The following is a 24,522-nucleotide window of genomic DNA, read 5'->3' as shown; positions in this document are numbered from 1 at the left end:
TTATGTATAAAGCCTAACTAGAAAAAAGTCGTTAATTTCTTGACCATGTTTGAACATTTGGCAAGTGCTCCGCCATTTGTTCCGAGTACTCTCGGAACGTCTCGGGTTAAAACAATGGACCGTTTAACGCCAGCGTGCTGCCTTTTAGGAATCAAAGCCATTTTATGGTAAGTACTTTTGATAATCCTACTACAATTGAACAAAGTAATGTTTTTATGAAGTTTTTTTTTAAATATTCAAATAAAATAGGGCGATAATGTATGCAACTTGACTATTTTACACCAAATATTGATTAATCTTCGAGGACATTCGAAACGAAGTTAACAATAAAAGCATGATATTCATTTCCACTGTACGTTTGATGTAATATGTAATTCAAGGATTTATCAGTACCTTCTCCGGAGCAAAAGTCGTCCCCATTCTCAATTGGAAATAAGTTCACTTCAGCAGCTGTCCAAATTATGATCCCAATTAGTATAGCAGTATTTTTCCCCAACTGGTAAATAGTTCTTATGTTTATTTCTTATCAAAAAATACTTCGTAAAATAACCAGAATGTCCATAAATGTTCAGTATTAACAAATGATTAAACCCATTTAGCAAAACTGCAGTCATAAAAGTTTCAAAACACGCTGTAAACATCGCCAACTTTTAATCCGATTTTCCTCTGTTTTTCTAAAACATCGTTATTTTGTGGTATACAGTACTGTAAATGGTACATTTTTTTTTTTACACACACTAGACTGATATAAAAGTAAAAGGTAAATGTTATGAAATATTTCAAACAGAAAAATACATTCTCAATTTAAAAGGGGATGTTGATAAATTCTTTAAAATAATGTAATACTTTTATGACCAGTGTTGAAGGTGTTTATTTCAGGGAAAAAGACTTGTTCTAATAACTAAATATAGGAATATTATACATATATCTATATTGTGAAGTTAATTAGATTCTATTCAATTAAAGTCTAGCTCTTTGATTTTCTATTATGATAATAAATTCAGAAATCATGATGTATGCAACAAATGATTTCTCCCAACTGCATGAAATTGTCGATACAATTTTCCCAATTCCAAAAAAAATGGCACTTTCAAAATAAAAAAAGGCTAAAAAATCCCTGTAATTATATAGCTAGTTTATTGAAAATGGACAGAAAAGTTAACCGAAGAATGTCGCTTTATGTAAATAGATCGACATGAAGAATTTTCTATATTACAGTTATATGTACCAGTAATATTGTTTTAAATTAATTATGTACGTAATGTAGATATATGTACATGTACCCCTTGTTACCTAAATGAATTAAAAGCACATTAAGATCAGTTGCTCTTTTTCACTTGTATAGTGGAAAGATAGCCGACTATTCTATGTACGAATTGACTTATTATAGGTAAGATAGTCAGGCCTCCATGTTTACAACCGGGATGCTCACCCCACATTTACAATTGTGACCCACATTTACAAATGTGACATCATAGTATCACTCTCGTTTGGCTTTTCGGATATTATCAGGTTTGTAAAATTTTTGGCTTTTGATGATTAATAATAATGTAAACAATGTGTCTGCAGATTCCCGTTGGGCTGAGTGTGATCTGTTGACCAGGCAAAACATGTATGTCTTGATTACACAGCGTTGTGCACAATGTGCTCTCAAGAACATTCAATCCAGAAGCATGACCAATGTAGCAACACTTTTAAAACTACTTTTTGATACTTGTATTAATTTTAATGTTTATGCGCACCCGGGGCGCCCCTCCCCCTGTAATTGTTGATTTCTTAGAATAACATGACATGTTTCATACATGATAGCATTAGAAATGGTCGATGGTTGTAAATATTTTGTTGTTTACCAATTTAATGTATGTTCTCACTAGAACATGCACATATGATATATGGTAGACTATTATCACATTCAACTCTCTCTCTCTCTTTCTCTCTCTCTCTCTCTCTCTCTACAGCAGCGATTCATCTTATGACCTTTAAAAATCATGCACCTGCACTCTTGCGAGTATACAAAATGTTGTAAAATGTTCGTACTATATATTGTTCGTGCATTGCACTGCGATGATTTGGATCGCATTCAGTCGCATCTGAATAGTGTGCATGTCCACAATTTTTAAGGAGACTTGATGCAAGCACTAAAACGCATGCAACAAATGCGAGACCTCATGCAATATATGAGAGAGCTCGTGCGAATCTAAAACATTCCGATCGTAAAGAGTTGTAAAGTGCTCGTACGCCAATTGTGAATGGGGCTTAATGTAGATGTTTATGAATCCAAAAGTTTTCTTTGCATATAAACAATGCTTTCACACAGGTGCTTGTGGTTTTAATGTAGGTTTTGGAGTTATTAGCACAACCAGTCATGTCAGTGGAGATTTTCTCCTGCAGGAGAAACATTAAAAGGACAGGATGGGGAGGAGAGATTGAAGACAAGCACAGAAAACAAAATATTTATCTATAAATATAATGGAAAAGAACTTTGGTAATACGATTTATACATATTTACATGAAGCTGGAGGTATGTAGCTCCTGATGTGAAAAAAAAAATTGAAGCAACGTTTATCCAATTTTTTTTTCAGACCAGGAGATACAGACCTGCAGCTAAATGTAATATTTTAACATTTATGTATGGCAGTAATGTTTCTAGAAATAACTATAAACAATTCTAATTAAGTCAAGCAAAAATACCAGTAATTATATGCTTCTTATTTAAGGTTTGATTTCTTTTTATGTACACTGTAGTATTGATGCTGTCAGGAGTGAACAACCATACATGTATCTGCCAGTTTGTAAATGATGGCAAGGACGATGCAAACTCCACCATAAACTCAGAGTGTTTAATGGAAGGGAATACCTATGATTGTTTGCTAAGAGAGACATTGTGGTTGGGGAAGAGATACTTCATGTATATGACTATGGTTGTGATTGGAAAAGCTTGCGGTGGCGCAGCAAGGTAGGAAAATGGTTGGATTAATTATACACAAAAAATAATTATTAAGAGAGAGTTTAGTGATTTACAATCAGGCTTTGGATATCTTGTTATCTGGCTTTGGTTTTGTTTTTGCATTTTTTCGTACATTGATTTGTTTTAAACTAATCTAAAAAATAGGTTTTTCTCAAGAATTTAAAAAGTATCAGAATAGATAATTTATATGTTTTTATTGAAAAACAAGCCTAAAACTTCTGTTAGTGTTGTTAAATAGGTTAAAAATCGTGATCAATTAATCAGCAGAATTGGTTGTCTCTTGCCAACTGATGATCGGTCAATAATCGAATCGGTAACAAATTATATTAAATTCAATAATATGGGGCACTAAATTTTATGCTATGTATAATCTAAAATATATAAGTGCTATTTTCACTTCCTTTTAAAAGCTTATAAGACTTTTGCTGTATTTTTATTAGGTAGAATGTTACACATCTTTTGAGATTGAAGAAAACCCCCAGCTCACAACAGTTTTCATTTCATTCAATACAGATTAGAAAACAAAATGATAGGTATAATATTAATGTAATAAACCCAGACTGAGTATAATTGATTATAAAATCTAAAATCGATTATGATAAATCGACAACCTTTTCAACTGATCATTGATTGAAATTCAATCATCGTGACAACACTAGCCCCTGTTCATGTACATGTTTTTACCGGTACTAGTTTTGATTGATTTCAGAAAAGGCTGTGATCCTTTTGATTTTGGTAATGGTTTTGTTAGGTTTTATTTCACTTTATTTTGTTAATAGTTGTTTGATTTTCTTTCAATTTTAACATTATATACAGTTCTTGTGCTGACTTGAATAGATTTATTTTGTTTTCATTATCAAGCACTATTAAATTAAAAGCTTGAAAGAGGTGTCCAGTTGTGCAGTGGACAATGCACCTGCTTATCACCACTGCGACCCAAGTTTAATCCCCATGATCGACAGTTGTTATATATGATAGGGTACATTGGTCGCCTGCTTGGACACGTGGGTTTTCTCCAGTCACCCCAACTTCTTCCCACATCATGACCCACTCGCGCTAACATCCATGCCAACAAAAAGCTATTAATATAAGTCAGTGTGCATTGTGAATCTGTCACTAATGTGGAGAGTCTCCTTTGCAGAACAAAATTGTTTTTTGTTAGATAAATTACAAAATCTGTTTCTGTAGTAAATATTTATATTTTGCAAATTATTTACAGAATGTACTTCTTGAATAATATACATTTACATAGAATTATCAGATTCGGTAGGTTAGTTAATTTAAGCATCAATCTGAATTGGATTTCATTTTTCACTGAATATTGGTACAGTCTTGTTTTTGTACCATGGCTGAAAAGTTTGATTTAGTCAGTGGTCTGATGTCAGATTTATAAAAAAGAAACATCAATTACCAAATGTGGTAAACTAATAATTGATGAATGTTTATGAAAGAAAATTTTCTATATTGTTTTAATTTCTTTCAGTTCCCTCTGATGTGGATTCTGACCCATTTAGTGTATCAAACTACTCGCCAAGTTCTGATTCTGAATCAGATGAAAATAAGAAGGTTTTGGGTAATGTTATTATTTAAAGAATAATTTTGCATCTGCAGTCCATTTTCACTTTGCAAAAAATACCTAAAAGAACAAGAGGCTGAGAGCCCAGTCATTTTAATTCAGACTAAAGTAAATCCATTTATATTAATTAGATATACTTTGAAATGTAGTTGTGTATAACAATCTACATGTTGATCTGGTTTCCCTAATGCTGTGATAATGCATTAGATTTACATGATATGAGTGGAATGTACTGGATGTAATATATTTGTAACAGTTATATTTATTTTGTTTAATCATTAGGAATAAAATTTGCAATGATTTAAAAAAGTAAACGTAGAAGCTTGTATTTACAATACAATATATTGATATTTTTACAGAGTCCACCCCAAATTCATTGAGAGCTAGCCGCAACACAATGGAAAAACAGGGCATCTTGACCCTCAGAGAAAACAGTGAGCATTTTGAAGCAGGTAAATGAATTAAATTCAATGTTGCAATGTTATTATGTTTTGAAGCAAGAAACATTAATACAGTCAGTGGGGTAGCTAGACCTGAAACGAAGTGCATGCTTAAAATGGCAGGGGGTGTGGGGGCCACCATGAGGCCCCCAGTGGGTCCAGGACAAAGCCCAGGGGGCGAAAGCCCCCGGAAGCTCATGGATTCTGACGATTTTTAACACCAAAAATTAAAGCAGAAATTGAAAGGAATGCTTACTATTTAAGCCTATTTTTAGGCAGTTAAAATTGTTTTGGTTATAGTTTAGGCATAAAATAAAATCACAAAACTTATTAAAAGTTAAAAGAAGAAATTTTTTTTGACATTTGCCTTTGACCCACTCAAAGCTTTTATTCTTAAGTTCATTTTCACATAGTTTATGGTAATGAATGTGATATTCTATCAGGGAAATTTAAAATGTGTAAAACTAAGTTCAACTGCAAAATAAATATTTGCCTTTTTAGGTACATGCATTGTGTACTGTTTCTTTAATATGGTACTTTAAGACCATATTGCGTGGCTATATTTGGTGCTTAATACGTCTTTGTTTAGCATTGATTTCGGATAAAGTAGGGCCGAGTGACGGAAACGGGTTGATGGAATAACTAAGTATGGACCTTAATACTTGAATTCTTTTTTTATATTTTTTTTTCTTTATTTATTTTTTTACTGATTTTCCCCCCAAATGATGTGCATGCTCAGGCATATAAGCATACATGGTAGCTACGCCACTGACAGTGTACAATTTACTACTCAAGTCTAAAATTGCTCGTGATCTTGGGGCTTGGTCTCCCTAATGCTGTGATAATGCATTTGATTTCCATGATATTAGTGGAATGTAATGGATGTAATATATTTGTTATACTTATAAGTACATGTATAAGTCATTAGGAATAAGTTTTGCAAAGAGATAAAGAAGTAAACTTAGAAGCATGTATTTATGATACAATATATTGGTACTTTTTTACAGAGCCCACCCCAGTTTCATTGAGATCTAGCTGCAACACAATGGAAAAACAGGACAGCTTGACCCTAAGGTAAAGCAGTGAGCGGAGGTTGACAATGGTTTTCGAGGGGTGTCAATTTCAATAGATACCCTCCCAAACAGGCACTATTCATTTTATTTTACTGAATGTCTTATTTCTAAAGAAAATTTTACTGCTTTTATTTAGAAATGAAGTAAATTCTACGACAAACCGTACGCTCATAATTTAAGCGCATGTAACAGTTCGTTGTGGTACCAATTGCCAAGTGTGTTGCTAACGCTGAGGGTAATAGAACGGATTACCAACTGCGTCTAAACCAATCAGATTTCAGTATTTAACATTTAACATGAAAGTATAATAAAATTGTTTGTCTGGTCTCCCTAATGCTGTGATAATGCATTAGATTTCCATGATATTAGTGGAATGTAATGGATGTAATATATTTGTTATATTTATTTTTATTAATCATTAGGAATAAACTTAGCAATGATATAAAGAAGTAAACTTAGAGACTTGAAATTGCAATACAATATATTGGTACTTTTTACAGAGTCCACCCCAAATTCATTGAGATCTAGCCGCAACACAATGGGAAAATGGGACATCTTGACCCACAGAGAAAACACTGAGTATTTTGAACAAGGTAAATGAATTAAACTAAATGTTGCAATGTTATTATGTGATCCTGGGGCTTGGTCTCCTTAATGCTGGGATAATGTATTTGATTTCCATGATATGAGTGGAATGTAATGGATGTACCGGTAATATATTTGTAATATTTATTTTAATTAGTCATAAGGAATAAAATTTGCAATGAATTAAAAAGTAAATGTTGAAGCTTGTATTTACAATACAATATATTGGTACTTTTATACAGAGTCCACCACAGATTTATTGAGAGCTAGCCGCAACGCAATGGAAAAACAGGACATCTTGAACCTCAGAGAAAACAGTGAGCATTTTGAACAAAGTAAATGAATTAGAATCAAAGTTGCAACGTTATTATGTATAACAATTAACATGTTTGTCTGGTCTCCCTAATGCTGTGATAATGCATTTGATTTCCATGATATGAGTGGAATGTAATGGATGTAATAAATTCTCCTATATGTAATAATATTCCTAAATATAAATACACTGTGTTAGAGTAAAATCCCAAGAGATCCGAATATCAACATGGTGTGTAACTTTGAAGCGAGCAAAAAAGTGTTGAATCCTTCAATAATATGAATTAAATATTAAGATGAAAAGTATTTACAGCCTCAGAATGGTTTGTTATGAATAATTTGACTGTTATTTTCAATACAACTTCATTATTTTTCTCAAAAATCGATTCGGAGCGATTCTGCAATTTTCTGCTACATTACGGGTATATGGGAGGCATTCCTGTCAGATTATTATAACTAAGCAGAGTGTAGTGAAATTAATAGCATTATTGTAGGCTTAAAGCTTGGTTATGTAATTGTAAACAATACGGTGCGTCGATGTAGTCAATGTCCGATATCATATGCAATGTCAACCCGTGCACGCACGGGTCAAAGTCTAGTAAGAATAATTAATTTTGACTTGTGAAAGAAAGTAATCATTTTAAGATTGATAAAGCCACAAAAGGGGCAACTGTTTCTTTAAAAGATTTCTTGTTTTAAACTTTATTTATGCAATAACGATTCTTTGATCTTTTGCAGTTCCATACCATTGTTTTCCCTCTCTCAGTTCCTGTGATGAAAGAAGTCAACTTGATAGGTTTGTTTCAATCTATTTTGTGAATGTTTTTCTTGTTTGATAATAGGTTAGTCATACATATGTAGCTGCAACAATGTAGCCCTCTCCGATTTTTTATAACTGATGTTTACTCCCCCCCCCCTCCCCCCCAAAACAAAAACAAAAAAAAAACAGGAGAGGGCTACATTATTTCAGCTAGGTGTTAGGCTTCTGGCTTTTGAATGACAATGTATAGTTGGAGTTATTTCCTTGTGACTTGTGACAGAGGCTGTAGTGCACAATTCCATTTGACTTTCAAGAAATGTTCAGATAGTAATGAAAATGTAAAGTGTTTAATTACATTTGCTGAGTACCACTTTCAATACTGTAAAAGGGATTATTTACATGTAAGGGAAAATTTACACTTAAGCTTAAAACTGGGTAAAATACCCCCACATTTGCATATGGGCAGTGCTTTAGTGTGGTAAATCACTGTGTATGTATTTCTTTTTTTTTTCTTCATTAAATAATTTTTGTATTTGTATACATTTTTGAAATTTTATCTAAAAGGGTGAGTGTCGGAGTTACATGTGCACAATCCTAAAGGTCCAAGTACAGCACCTGAATCACATGTGACTGAAGAAGATTTGATGTCCAAACCCTGCGAGAGTGGAAATGCAAATGCATCGGATGTTACACCACAAGGTGATCAGTCTTTTTTTTTATTTGTGTGAATCTGTGTGTGGTAGTAGGGGGGGGGGGGGGGGAGGGGAATAGAAGTCATATTATTGAAATGATAAAAACTTTTCTCAATAATTTTCTTTCTTTATTTAAGATGACAATGGTACATTAATTTGCATCGTTTAATAATTAAAACTCATCCATAATGTTTTCTCTTTTCATTACGTTTTATGCATGCCTGTCCTTAGTATTTGCAAAGTAAGATATTCATGATTTTGTTATTACAGAGTGCTTCTTTGAGATCGAAGATGATAATGGAACTAAAGTTCTTGCAAGCCCAGTTGCAGCCAAGAAGACTAAAAGCAGCTCAGGTGATATATCTTTGTTGCTTGGTCTATCTATCCACAATTTGATGAATTAGCAATTTTTAGGTCACCTGAGTTTATTGCTGTCCGTTTTCGTCCGTCATCGTGCATCGTGCCTTAACAATTTTACATTTTTAAGTTCTTCTTAAAAATTACAGGGCTGATTATTACCATTTTTGATGTGAGGCATCTCTATGGTGAGAGGAATCTAAATTGTAAAATTCATGGCTCTACTACCCCCGGGGGGCCACATGTGTGGCCAAATTTGCAAAAAAAGAGCCAAATTTTAAAAAATATTCTTCTCTATTCCCACACATGTTAGGAAAAAACTGGTTGCATAGTTATAATGTCCATGAAGCCCTCTACATAAATTGTGAAATTCATGGCCCCTGGGTCAGGGGTTCAGGCTCTAGAATGGGGCCAGTAAGGCCAGATAGTATATATGTATTTAATCTTAGAAAATCTTCTTTTCTACTTCCATATAAATATATATATATATCTGGTTATAAAGTCCATGAAGCCCTCTACCAAAATTGTGAAATTTATGACCCCCGAGTCAGGGGTTCAAGCTCTAGGGTGAGGCCAATATGGCCATATAGTAAAATGTTTTAAATCTTAAAAAATCTTCTTCTCTACTCCCACACATGTGGGCAAAAAACTGAATACATGGTTACGATGTCCACTAACTCCTCTACCTAAATTGTAAAATTCATGGCCCCTGGGTCAGGGGTTCAGGACATGAGGGGGGGAGGCAATATAGTGTTAATGCATATAATGTTATAACATTTTCTTCTCTATTCTCACACATCTGTATAAAAAACTGACCTATAATTATGTTTACCAGGAAGTCCTCTACTGAAATTTTAATTTTCATGTCCCCTGGAGTATGGGTTTTAACTCTAGGGCAGGGCCAAAATGGATGTATAGGTGTTATTGCATATAATGTTAAAAAATTATCCTTTTTACTCCCACACACCTGAAAGGAAACTGAATTCATGATTTTGTAGACCCGATCTTTTAAGTTTTTTGCCAAAATTGTAGGTTTCACAGTTCTTTTTGAAAGATTTCAGGCAGGGAGGTGGCCGTCATTACTAATTTATAATTTTTCTACTCCAGAATAAAACCTAATTAATTAAATGCATATATGAGACTCCTCGACAAGTTTGTGTATGGGTTATATGCTACTCAGGTGACCGTTACAGGAATAGAAACAAATTTCTCATGGAGATTTATAATGTGAAATGTTTACATCTTTTCACCATTCGGAACCCACTTGAAATACCTCATACAATTTTTCAATTATGTCATCCAGGCTATTTCATGGCCGATGCAATGCAAAATCCCTACAGGCTTTCTTTTTTGGGTTGTGTATTGAAGCCTAAAGCGGTAGAGGGGGCATTTCAAAACAGATAATCTTGACATATAAGTGGATGAATGTAGTTCGAGCATGAATGTATTTATGAAAATCAAAATATTCAGCAAGAAGTAGTGGACGCAAAAACCATACAGAGTATGGTATGCCTTGAATCTATACATAGGTATTATCCTTTTTACATGAATATGTAACAATATAATAATTCTGATTGTTCATATTATTTTAAAAATCTTTTCAAGGTAAAAGAGAAATCCAGGAGTTTTTGGAAAAACATAAAATGTATTCATTGGAACGGCTTGATGAGAGGACCAAATTTTTGAAGACTAGATCTAAAATCTTCAACGAGAGAAAAACAACAAGACTTAGGACATTTAAAAAATTAAATGAAATGAAATCAATGAAAAAGCAAACATGAATCTTATCATTTTACATGTAATGTAACTGTAATGTAACAACAAGATGTAGGGCATGTATGATAATTTATCTTTAGCTCACCGAGACGAAGTTCGGGGGAACTTATGCTATACTGCTGGCGTCGGCGTCCGGACCTGGTAAAAGTTTTTGTTGCAGGTCCTGTATCTTAGTTATTTCTTGTCCTATCTTCACCAAACTTGCATGGATGATGCATCTGGACCTTTTTATGAACTTGAAAAACTTGGATGCTGAATCTGGGCAATGAATTTTAGATGCTGGAGGTTAAGGTTTTTGGAACAGGTTAAAGTTTTTGGTGCAGGTGGCCTTTGATAGCAATTTCTAAATTACTACTGATCCAAACTTGCATGGATGATGCATCTTAAGATACTGATGCACCTGAAAGGCTTGTATGCTGAATCTTAGCCATAGGTTTCGGATGCTGGATGAGGTTATGTTTTTTGGAACAGGTCATATATTAAATTTATTTAGTACTATTTCACACTTGCATAGTTGATTTAACTATAATATAAATGAATTGCAAAGGTAGCTTCAGATGCACAGCCTGATCTTCATAATCAAGGATGCTAAAAAATATATCTTAGTAATTACTGGTCCTAACTTAACCAAACTTGAATTGATGATGCGTCTTATGATACTGATGCATCTGGCAGGCTTGAATGCCGAATCTGAGTCATAGGTTTTGGATGCTGGATGAGGTTTAGTTATTTTGGAACAGGTCACATGATTTATAGACAATAGCTTGCTTAGTTAATTTAACTATAATATAAATGAATCATAGAGTTAGCTTCAGTTTCAGATCCTGATCTCTATTATCAAGGATGTTTAAAAAGAATATCCTACCTCACTCTAACCTGATTGATAGATGTGTTTGTTGTTAAATGATATAACATAATTCATATGATATAGTATTGTCAGATTTGATACACTATTGTTTTATATGATACAATGTTATATCATATATTATATTATAAAAAGTTAGTAGGATATTGTATCAATATTTTTGTGCATTATGATATGATATTGTATCATTATATTGTAATGTAAAGTATTTTTTATTATGATGCAATGTTGTATAAAATGATAATGTATTATATACTATTTTATCACATGCTATTGTTTCATATTATATTGCCATATTTAATATGGTATAATATGATACAATATTGTATTGTAATATATAATATCTTATCACATGATATGATATTGTATAAAATGATATTGGTTTATATATTATTTTATCACATGAAATAGTATTATTTGATATTGGAATATATGATATTGTAACATATGATACGATATTGTATAAAGTGATATTGTATTATATAATATATTACTGTATCACATGATATTTTATCATATGATTTGATACAATGTTGAATCAAGTTATATTGTATCTTATGATACAATATCATATTATGTATCAAATATGATATAATATCATACTTAAGTATACAATATAATATAATGTGTTACAAAATTGTGATATATTATGTGATATGACATTGTATCATATATTATGATATTGTATTATGTGATCAAATGCAATAATGTATTTAACATGACACTATGTTATATCATATGTTACAATATCATATTGCATCATTATTTATTACAGTATTTTATTTTTATTATTATATGTGTGTATCTTATATTAATATATGAAATAAACATATTATTATTATCCAATTTTTTAACATATGATATAGTAATATGATATTGTTTCGAAACAGTATCCATAGATATCCAAGATCCTTAACTATGATTTTCAGGTAATATGATAAAGGTGGTCTCATAAAGGTGATGCTTTATAAAGGTGATGCCTCGTCTCGGTGCTTTGTAATCTGTGATTACCTTTGTTTCTTATAAGGCAAGAAAGTGGCCCCTAAACGTGATATGTATTGCAGACGACATCCTAATGTCTTTATGTTTGAAAATTTTGAAATTTTTTTAGCTGCATAATCCTGTTCGTCCTTTAATATTTTTTATGCCATGCATTTGATCAGTCATTTTTGCTCCCAGAGTACCTTTTAAACTTTGTCAATTTCTTACATGTGTACTTATTATCAATGTTATTCATTAACATTTATTAATGAATGGTTCATTCAATACGTTATCTTTGATAACATTTTTTTATTGTTATATATGAATTATGAAGAATATTAAGTAAATCAATTTTAAAAACTTTATTTTCTTGAAATGTATGAAATTTGAAATATGAAGGTTGAAAATAGATTATGAATATTTTGATTTCATAAATTTACAGATCCTTACATACATGATTTTGTTGCACAGAAAAAAAATGAAACTGTTGTAATTGAACTGCAAGTTCACCAAAATAATGGACATGTTATGTACACTGAATTTTGAATGCAAATGATTGCTCTAATAATAAATTTGAAATGATTAATTGTTTAAACTTTCAAAATTGAACTAATGTTTACACCCTGGTCCATTAGTTATAAATGAAATCTATTTGAAATTAGTTTTGATGATTAGTAAAGTTTGTTCATGAACTTGAAATGGTTTTTTTTTTTCATTTATTAATGTGAAATTCTAAAACACATTAGGATACATGTAGAATGGATTGAATTGAGAAGATAATCTTCAGTAGGGACGCAAATTTAAAATGCTACATATTTTCCCCATTTTCGAAAATTTCGTGACATGCGAAAAAAAACGGACTGAAAATTAACGGGCTTGCAAATCACGAATGTTATGGTAAAAAAAAAGAATGGTCTACCTAAACCCTAATTAAGTAATATTAATAAAAATGTATTATCAGTATCCCATAGCCGCATAAGACAGTAGCAAAATATTAGAGGGACAATATAGTATATTTTTAAGGGCTAATAGTAATGAAAAATTAAAACAGATGTGAGATTATTGCCATTCCACAGACCTCTAAATGACCATCTATGAATATTTAAAGTCCACACCATCAACTACATGTATGTGAGATATTAACAAAGCTTACATATACATGCACATGTACACAGTGACCTTGCATTATATCTTAATAATTCTATGTTGCGTGGCGATAAAAAATGATAGAGCACTTGCAAATCATGAAAATTATGGGAAAAAAGAATGGTCTACTTAAGCCATAAAAAATATATATGAAAATATATGCACGGTCTCCTTAAGCCTTATGAGAGAGTAACAAAATATTAAGGAGACCATTTTTGCTGTATTTTTTTAAGGACAAGATATATTGAAAAATTAAAACACATGTTAAGTTATTTGAATCTTGAAGACCTCTAAATGACTATTTGCAATAAAAAATATGCACATATAAAAACTTTGTATATTGTCTCCCTAAACTACATTTTAGGGTATGGTCTCCTCAATGCCTAAATCAGATTTATATATATATATATATATATATATATATATATATATATATATATATATATATATATATATATATATATATATATATACTCTCCTTTTAGCCCCTAATTGGCAAATAATTTGCCTAAACAGAGCTTATTGGTTAATGGCGTGCAGTGACCTTGAATCATGTCAATGTGAAGGTCATAGCAGATCTTAATAAAATTAGTTTTAGACAGTAGATTATTTCCCGGATATGCTTAATCTTGGTCAGATTGAACAAAAATGCCTGTATGTTAGGGGCAATGAAATTGAATTAGAAGTTCTATGCCAGCTGGAAAAATTTCAAGTGTTAGGTCAAGGTCAAAGCAAAATTCTCTTAAATAACATCAGCGGGGCCCTTTGAAATGTTCACCATTCATAGTAATTTTAAATAAAAATATTCACAGAGGAATAATAAAATTAAGTAAACTATACATCGATAAGTTTCTGACAATTGATGATGCAACAAGCACATAGTACGAAAGGTCAACCCTTTGAAAAGCAGTGTAGAGGAAATGATGCTCAGATTTATGTTTTAAACAAAATTGATTTTTTACGGAAATTTTAATTTTGCATTCTGGGTTAAGAAATTAGATGTTAGTTCCAGGAAAAGTTAACTTTTAAGTGGCAGGATATAGTTTTTTTGGTCGAGGAAATGTGCGGCAGATAGTGCTCATATATGTAATTTAATTTTTCATTGGATTTTTAAATTTGCTACAATTGGTTTGCATGCAGGGGACACATGGTCCCGACTCTTGAGAATTTTTAAACATTTCAGAATAAAACAAGTACAACTTACATATAGCACTATAAAGAATAGCAAGGGACGGTCTCAAAATTTTCTGAAAATTTGCCCTTTTTTCACATTTTCACGGGTCCAGAACCACGCTCCAGTCCCGAGCAACTGCCATAAACTACCATAGGATTGGTAGCTTAATGTTTGCCCATGCAAATAATCACCAATTGATGGGGGGTCAATCACCTTCTTTTCGAGTGACATTTCGTGAACCCAACCTTCTTTTCAAGCACAAAACCAAAAATGAAAATTTTGGCCACAGTTCCGCATTTTCATTCCATATCTGATGAAGAGTGCTACCAGTATTAAAGTGTCATATATCAATGAAATTGACATGAGCTCCTCTATCCACAAAATGAAGGCAATAAATATTCTACCAATTTATACCCCTCAAATAACTAGCAAAACCCCAGGTTCTCCCTTTATTTCAAAATTTTGTTTTTTTTTATTTTGTACTTGAAACCATTCGGATTTTGTTAAGTCGTACCAAGAATCATTGGATTTTTAAAATCTTTTTTGTACTTAAGTTACTTTTTTAATTAGATTAAGAACACTGCTTCTTAGAGCTACTTCTAGCATTACTTTCGACATTACCGGAAAACCCTCTCGTTGCTTTGCAACGAGCTTTGCTCTAGTTATTATTATTTTTATTTTTATTTATTTTTTTGACTTTTTTAAAGCTTAATATCTCAAACGGATTTACATGAAACTTTCAGGGATTATTTAGCATAATTGTCCCTCAAAAATGTTTAATTTTTAATGACAACATCACTTCCGTTTTTACGTTACGTCAATTTCTAAATTTTAAAAAAGTGATTTTGTCCAGGGCGTTTTTCAAAAACGCTTCAAGATAGAGACTTGGAATATTCTGTGTTGAAGCATTTATCAATTTTATTTGGACATAAGACTGGATTTTACTTTCCGTCACTTCCAGTCCAAACTGGAAGTGTTTTAAATTTTTCGAATTTTCGAATTTTTCGTTTTAATTTCAAATGCTTACGAGGTTTGTAGAGTTGGTCATGCTGAATACGAAACTGAAATTCGTTTGAAAATCAGACGATGCATTACAGAGATATCGGGGTTTAATTTTGATTCCGCGTCCTTGGTTTAAAAAATAGCGTAATGTTCAAAGTAAAATTAACTCGTACCGAAAATAATTGCTAATTCGTACTTGAACACATTCGGATTTTTTTTGTTCAATCGTTCTTAAAATCAGAAAGGTTTTTGTTAAGTCGTACCTAAAATCATTCGTATTTTGTTAAGTCGTACCAGGAATATTCGATTGTTTTCATCTTTTTATTTTAGTTACTCTTGTTATTCGTAACTTCCAGCTTTACTTCAAACATTAACGGAAGACCTACTCGTTGCTTTGCAACGAGCTATTCTCTAGTTAGGGTCTTCCGTCTTCAGCGGAAGACCCTTCTATTATTCTATTGTTTCTTTTTCACTTTTCTTATTGTTATTATTAGGGTCTTCCGTTTCCAACGTAAGACCCTCTTGTTATTCTATTGTTTCTTTTTATTATTATTAAGGTCTTCCGTTTCCAACGGAAGACCTTATTGTTTTTCTTCGGTTTTTTTTTCTCATTCTTCTCCTTTTTTTTTCTTACCGATTTTGTGTCAGCGATTACTCGAAAACTGTTTGATCGATTTTAATAAAATTTGCAGATCTTTTTGACATTAGTTTAAACTTGATCGGAAATTTTTTTGGTTGATGACGTCATTTCCGTTTTTGAAATATCGACGTTTTCTTGATTTTCAGAGTGTCGGCTTGTCCAAGAGAGTTATCAAAAACTATAAAAGATATTAAGTTCAAAATTTCAGGAATGATAGACAAAAGATTGTAGATATGTAATAAGGCATTAATAAATTTCAGACACAAAAGGCGCTAAAGCTCGGTAGGGCTCGAAAAATGAGATGAAAAGAGCGTTGTGATTTTGCTTGGTTTTCTTAGATTATCTTTTTTCTCACAAATATTTTGTTAAGACATGTAGAAGAACAAAAATTTATATTTACAAGATCTTTTGTTTGACTCCTAGAAAAAGGGGCTGGCCCCTCAAATTAAGGACCTAGATCCCTTCAAAGTTTTCACTTTATAACTCAAAAGCAGTTAAGATTTCGATATGGCTGTCGCGGCAAAAGTTGTTCATTATGATCTTATTAATGTCGTTACAATAATATTTTGTTCGGGTATTGCGTAATATGAGTGTAAAAAGCCAGACTTGTTACCATGTATTTGTGTTTTATTTGGCAAATAAACGGGGTATTTGTGCGTATAACTGACATAAAGGGTACCAGTTTACACACGGAAAGTGTTTAAACATTTTAGTTATTTTCTAGTGAAACACATAATGGATAAAAGAACTGTTTCTATGCAATGCATTTGAGTCGCATTTAAAATCTAGCTGTATACCGAACTGTGTATGTTAACAATTACGTATCCGATCCTTTGCCGCAGCCGAGGAAATAGGTCACGAATGGACTAGCGAGCGGTCTGCCGTTATCTAATACACACGATTTGCGTCTTGCTGTAATGCACACATGGTTTTTTTTATGTATCTGCAAACACAAAACTTCTGATTTTAATGATTTTAATAGTAAATAAAAAAGATTATACCTTTACCTAATACCATAGACAGTGTACTAGCTTGCATTCGGAAAGTGTTTAAACAGTTTAATTCTTTTCTAGGGAAATATATTATGTGTATAAGAATTGCTTCTATGCAATGTATTTGAGTCGCATTTAAAATCTTGCTAGCTTCATGTATGTAAACAATTATACGTATCCGATCCTTGCCCGTGGCCGAGAAAATAGGTCGCGGCTGGACTAGCGAGCGGTCTGCCGTTATCCAATACACAAGATATACGCATTGTTGTAATGCACACACGGGTTTATTTATGTAGCTGCAAACACAATGAATTCAGATTTTAACGATATTAAAGAGTAAATAAAAAAAAGACTATATTATTACCTACGAAGTATTGCTGTTTTGCTCTCGTAATTAAAAAAAAAAAATAGATAGTATGGCTGTCATTGAAAAAAAGGCGTTCTTTGTGTTCTTGTCTATGTCATGAAACAGTGTTATTGTTGGAAAATAAAATTCAGTTATCAAACTGCAAACGTTAACAGTTTAAACCCACCACGTTGAGTGTACATTTTCATAACACGGGCCGAGGAGATGCCGCGCTAGTGGACAGCCGATTCATTGTAGGACACATGCTTCTCGTGTTTATACGTTATCTCACATTCCAATGCCCATTGATTCGTTGTTATTTTCATTTCCAATTATATTGGTTAACGATGCATCAAACCATTGATTTAAATCATAGTTCGTATAATAAAGGGAAAAAAAAGCTGCCATCAATGAATATAATACAATTGTACGTTTTACAGTCGTACGATTTGAAATGTAAATAAATTCACTTGTGTCCGTTTGTGACATTTTGCTGCTGATAATTAAATGCATTACACTACCAATTTCAACAAAATATAGGCGATATTCACATATCTATGATAATGTGATACTTCATTTGGCTAACAAAATATTAGAATTTTTATGAGTTATGAGAGAGAGAGAGAGAGAGAGTGTTAAGCAGGATGTAGTAAGTAAAAGTTGAAATATATTTAAAAAAGCGATCGATATAGGCAGCTTAAGAAGTCCAATGTTACATGCTTGCGGTAGGTACGGGCACGATAAAACAAACCATTTTTAAACAAGTTGAGGTTTTATTTACATTCAGGCCGTAAAATAATAAGGGTCACAATATTGGTATAACCTCTTCTCAGTGGTAGTCAGATTCATTAAAAAGCATACTCATTGCTGATTTTATTCATTTATAAATTAATTTTTTTTGATTCTGAAAGAATATATGAGTTTTAAAAATGTAATGTACATGTACATTCAATTCATTGTAAAAGTTTTGACTGTATTCGGACAGTTGAAGATCGAGTAGCGAACACTAGACTTAGTAGATTAATTGTCTAATACAAATCGAATTGGCTTTAAAATTTGCATATTCAAGCACACTTAAATAGTTTATTCATAAATTATATATAAATATATTAATAAAAACGTCTGATTGCTGTATTATGTATTTGCTGTCTAATTAGGACTGTTCATCCCCAAAAAGAAACGCTCGGCGATCGCGTAAAAAATGTTCTGTAAAGTACAACACCTGATTGGAGTACATGCTTATACATAGGCGTCGGAACCCCCCCCCCCCCCCACTTTTTTGGCAAAGTTATACCTAACCATTACAAAAATAGCCTGATAGAGGGTTCAGCCCCCCCCCCCCCACTTTTTCTCGCAAGAAAGATTATTGTTCCTAAATATACCTTGAAAGACTGAGAAGTTGGATTCAGATGCAGTCCAGCCCCCCCCCCCCCCCCCCCCCCCCCCCCCCCCCCACGGATTAGGATTTCCATGATTTTGGGAATTACTTTTTTCTCAATATTTCTGAGGATTAGTCTAGCCCCCCCCCCCCCCCCCCCCACACTTTCAATTTGCTTCCGACGCCAGTGTTATATACAATTTTTTTTAAAATGTGTACGTTTAACTAAGCGAAATTGTAGATGTCATGGAGTCAATAGGCAAATCAAATTCGCCAATCAGGTAATATCAGTTATCTAATGCCTATGATTGATAATTTTACATGGTAAATTAATACATGTAAATATGAGTTTTAAAGCACTCCCTGCTCCCGAGTTAAAAGCTCCCGTTACCTGCATTCTTTTATTAACGATTTTGTGCACACATTTATTCGGAAATGGCTCAAATTTGTTACACGGGCCCGATAAGAAGATGAAAGGATGACCCCTAAAATTTCTTTCCCAAATATTTCAAGAACGGTCTCAAATTTCAAACACTGGTTGAATAACTTATAACTTAATTTGTACAAATTTTATGTGCATGAATGACAATGTTCCTGTAATTTAACAAAAAATGACACTTTTTGAAATGTAAAAGTTTCTGAATTCATCATTAAAATTAATAATGTTAGACGGCCCATGCAGCAAGTTTTTCTAGTCGAGTCTTTCGTACACACTGAAAAATAAGCGAGATGTCGTTCTCGCTGTACTACAAAATATGACGTCATATGCTTCAAAATGACGCATTAAGTTAAATCATTGAAGGCTATCGTGCAGTTTTATAGCGAAGAAAAATAAATGTCATATATTAACGGAAAAGTATAAATGAATATTTTGTTTAAAATTATTATTAGTAGAATGCTACCTATATAGTCTTATTTTCATTTTGTTAAAAGTATGCATCGTATAAAGAAGCCACCTCGGTTTTGTATAAAATATCGTATATCTAAAATCTGAGTACCTAAATAAATCACTTAATTGCAAGGGCATACACTTACCTGATCCCGACAAACTTTTACATGTGAATTTGAAATATGCTATGTAACTTAAAAACTTCTACGATCCTTGTAAAATCTTACAAATTAATTATTTTTTAATGAAATTAACCCTGTGACCTTCAAAATTATTCAACATATGCATTATAAATTACGGTTTCTACTAACAAATATTCTTATCTTAAAAAGTTCGCACCGTTTTTCAAAATCTACGATATAACATCAAGTTATTTCATAATTCAGTTGTGAATTTTGACATGATTATGCCCTTGCAATATTGAATTTTTTAAATGACCTCAAAACCACAAATACATCTGCTTGTACCATGCGACTGCCATATCACGTGACCACTATGAACATAAAATATTGTACTGTTATATATATATTTTAGAAATATATTGCATTTGAGTGACTGTTATTGATTTTAAAAAGGACATGCCAGTTTAACTAAAGTATACGTGTTTTCATCACAAAAATTTGCCCATATTTTTATTGACCGCCTTAACTGTACTGCGTAGGTCCTGATCCTGTATTCTTGCAAAATGTTCAATTGTTCTGAATTATATTAGATTTCATCGATCTTATTTACGGTACAAATTTTCATTTTAAATATTTTTTTTCAAACAAGAAATCCATAACGGAATACATACGATGGAAATCCTTGAATTAAATCGTCGTTATTGATAATCTTTCAAACAATGGATTTACCTGAAAAGTGCATGCTTAACCGTAAATTGTTAAACAAAACATTAACAAGTCAACAGGTGGCTGAAATACCTGATGGCGAGAACTGTTTTGATGCAGGGAAACAATAGATAAATATTAATATAAATGAGAATTTTTTATAAAAAAAAAATTGAGCATTTTGACAGAATAATATGCAACTCTGTACGTGTAGCCATGCAACGGGGATAACAAACGATATCGGCAGTCTTACTCCCGCAGTATCCTGAATCACGGCCTGAAAAAAATTGGGTGAACTATAATCTAATTATCCAATTGCAATTCATAACAAGACTTTACGGTATTAACTGAAAAAAGTTGCTTCTTTGGATCTATATTAACAGTTGTTTAAATCAATAGCAACGACAGAAAAATTGGTCAATAATTGAGCATTAATATCTCGCAGAAGGCCGATCGATCGATTAGTGGACGGACTACGGGAGATAACTCTCACTAATAATATGCAGTAGGCTTTTTCATTGCGCCGGTTAACAGAATAGATAGGATCCGGATTGCACAATTTTTTTTAAACAAAAATGATGGGAAAATGTCAAGGGGCTGAATAATGTCGCCGGATTGGGCAGCATGCGGTAATAAACAACATCCGGATTCAACGAGTTTCAACATGTACATAATTTTTTCATTGAAATATGGCTTAATTGACAGGGAAAACTACATGTACTGCAACGTATATTATTGCACACATACTTAGCATAACCATCGTTTAAAAGGGTACAATTATTTTATTGAAAATCGGACCAAGCAGCTTTAACATTAAGATTTACATGTGTAAGACACTTTATTTGTCATGTGCATGATCATGTGCATTAATTATTTTCAATACCTGCTTATTCTCCACAATGATCTCGAATTCCATTCACAACTGTTGTCATTCAAAATCACATGAATTAAACAAAATTTAAAATTTTGTGTCGATCTCAACTGTTACAGTGCTGCTATCGTGAAAGTTGACAAAACTATCCTATCCTATCCTATATCCTGTATCCTGCATCCTATCCTGCAAATAAGCTCTATCCTATCCTATCCTATCCCATACTTTCAAAATATAGGAATGCAAGTTAAATGAAACGAAATTTAAAAATAAAATGATTTTATCAAATAATGTAGTACTCAAAATGAAAAATTAAATCTTAAAACCGAATATTCATCGAGCGGGATAACTTACTTACCTGTGCTACGGTAAAATTAAATCGTACGCGGGATGGACACAATAACGTAAACAAACAGGTAAGCGATTAGATTTTTTATTTAATTATATTTATGCATAAAAAAACAGATAAATAACTTCAATTCACTTATTGAGGAACTGTTTAGTCACATATTTTTATCAAATTATCTTCTTATCACATATAACTGAGCGTAATTCTCATTATTCGAGCGATTCGTTCGGCGATAAATGTAAACACGATCTGAATATAAATAATTCCTTCAGGAAGTTTATATCGTTTATAGTTAAACAACTCGGAGTTATTTTTAAAGTATAAATTCTTAAGCATTTATAGCTAGCTAACATTTATTAATTCAATATGTTCAGGTTAATATCGGACAGAAATATGCGTCCCTGTTATTGGGCATCGAAGAAATTATATAAACGTGAATCAATGTCTGATTCTTGTATACATGTTTATCTTTTAAAATGCCAAATTAGTCGTTTATAAATTCAAGCTTTTATTAATTTGCAGACTTTAAATGAAGTAAATACAGAAATCTATTTCTGACGTTGTCAAATGTTGCAACGAATTCTCGCAGTAACTCCATATTTGCGTACGAATTGACAAAGATGTAGCGCCGACATTTTAGCGCGCATTAATGTTATGCATCGCGTTCTTGATATAATAATTATTCTTAAATGGTTTAACTTGTAAAACGTATTAAATTGACATTGAAAATACATTGTTTAGCCAATTTTCGTTTCGCAAAAAAACTCCGAAATTTATACTCGAATCTGATTGGCTACACGATGCAGGATAGGATAGGATAGGATAGGATAGAACCTAACTTTTATATTTCTATCATGTATCGTGCATCCTGCATCCTATCCTATCCTATCCTTGTCAACTTTCAGGATAGCAGCACTGTATGTATCCAAGAAATCTATTGATTTTAACATGTGTTACGTAATTAGGTAATAACGTTTTTAGGGGTCAAACTTCATTTACAAATTACCATTTTTCCTTCGTAAACATTCACAGGATCGAAAACAGATTTCCTGCGGATATTTATAATGGGGAATGTTTACATCTTTCCTCAATTCGGAAGTCTTTCGGAATATCTAGCACAATTTTTTAAAGTTATCAACCGGGCTTTATAATGGCTGATGCAATGCAAAACTCGTAGACGTTCTTTTTTTAGCCGTGTATTAAAACCTGACAAGCTAGAGGGGGCGTTTCAAAAGGGAAATCTTGGGATTTTTTCATACTATCGAATGAACATCGTCTGAATCAAGAGATATTTACAAATATCAAATAATTTAAGAGAATGTGTGGCAAAAATATCTTGGGACAGACTTTAGGTATAATACGTTTATATTTCCTTACAATATAATGATTTTCTCATGCGTTACCTAACTAGGGATATTAGTGGCCAGAGGTAAAAAAGTTTAATCTTGTCTATTTCAATTGAAAGAAATGCAAGTATTTAAAAAAGCAACGTAAGAGAACTTATAAAAAGCATTACAGGTAAGCATTAGTACTTCACTCCTATTTCCATATCATGTTTTGTTGTCGAAAATTAAAGTCGATGACGTGATTTACCTTTTAAAAATCAGACGGAAGACCTCCTCGTTGCTCGCAACGAGATCGTGTCTAGTTATTTTTCTTTTTGTTTTCTTACAAATTTTGTGTACGCGATTTCTCAGAAACTTCTCGACCGATTTACACGAAACTTTCAGATTTGATAGATAGTGATCTGAACCTCATTGGAAATTTTTTTTACCGATGACGTCACTTCCGGTTTTGATTTATTCACAATTTAACGATTTTCAGAGGGTCGGCTTGTCCAGGGGTAAACTCCTAAACGGTTTAAGATATTGAGTTCAAAATTTCAGGGATTGTAGACAAAAGGTTGTAGATCTGACATGTGGTATATTTATTTTCCTGTGACCAAAAGCGCCGAAGCTCGCCCGAGCTCGAAAATTACGGTTAAAAAAGCGTCGTGATTTTTCGTGGTTTTCTTCCAATATCTCTTTCCTCGATAGTATTTTGTAATAACATGTAGAACAAAAAAATTTTATAATGTCAAGAGCTTTCATTTGAAATTATAAAAAAGGGGCTGGCCCTTCAAATAAGGGGCTGAGGGGGCTCTAAAGTATTTTAATGATTACTTTTTACTGTGAAATATTTTGTGATACGTTATAGAAGCAATTATGTTCATTCTAACGTAATTCACCTATACATGGCAATTATTTACTCCTATGTTACGTAATTAGGGGTTTTAAGGGGCCAGAAGTCCAAAACTTTGATCCTCAATATCTCAAAATGAAGGAAAATTTTGATGAGCAATATTGAACAAAAGATGCTCAAAATATTGAGCTTAACAATGTACAACCATTTATTCTTTGTTATGCGGTCCTTAAAGGGAGTTACAGAGTCGGCCCCTAAAACGACCCTTTAAAGATATCTCGAGAACGGTACAAAATTTGTAAAATCTTGTTGAACAAAATGTGTTTGAATTGACAAGAGCTT

The 24,522-nt window shown here is 32.4% G+C and overlaps 2 protein-coding genes across 17 annotated transcripts in view; one reads left to right on the top strand and one right to left on the bottom strand.

Annotated features, from left to right (window-relative positions):
* LOC136276103 (uncharacterized) overlaps window positions 1-24,522 on the bottom strand; it is a 112,899-nt gene that overhangs the window by 24,242 nt on the left and 64,135 nt on the right. The gene's annotated exons all lie outside the window — the stretch shown is intronic.
* LOC105320225 (uncharacterized) lies at window positions 52-11,448 on the top strand. 16 transcript variants are annotated; one of them, XR_010711417.1, is made up of 13 exons: window positions 52-167; window positions 381-499; window positions 1,391-1,512; window positions 2,339-2,485; window positions 2,746-2,956; window positions 3,678-3,703; window positions 4,452-4,541; window positions 4,904-4,996; window positions 6,885-6,977; window positions 7,693-7,750; window positions 8,279-8,413; window positions 8,677-8,760; window positions 10,369-10,563. XR_010711417.1 is itself a non-coding variant. In XM_066077680.1 (10 exons), exons 3-10 carry the CDS (start codon window positions 2,470-2,472, stop codon window positions 8,687-8,689), a joined length of 600 nt encoding a protein of 199 aa, XP_065933752.1. In that variant the 5' UTR covers window positions 260-499; window positions 1,391-1,512; window positions 2,339-2,469; the 3' UTR covers window positions 8,690-8,762. The 16 variants fall into 16 exon arrangements, 1 of the variants encoding a protein (XP_065933752.1); XR_010711546.1 differs by lacking the exon at window positions 52-167 and adding an exon at window positions 5,992-6,058 and having other exon boundaries at window positions 265-499; window positions 10,369-10,602; XR_010711492.1 differs by lacking the exon at window positions 52-167 and adding an exon at window positions 5,992-6,058 and having other exon boundaries at window positions 266-499; window positions 6,885-6,959; window positions 10,369-10,595.

Source organism: Magallana gigas, chromosome 1 (genome assembly GCF_963853765.1).
Source record: "Magallana gigas chromosome 1, xbMagGiga1.1, whole genome shotgun sequence".
Lineage (NCBI taxonomy): Eukaryota > Metazoa > Mollusca > Bivalvia > Ostreida > Ostreidae > Magallana > Magallana gigas.
The sequence above is the reverse complement of the archived record's forward strand: the minus strand, read 5'-3'. Positions and strand labels throughout refer to the sequence as shown.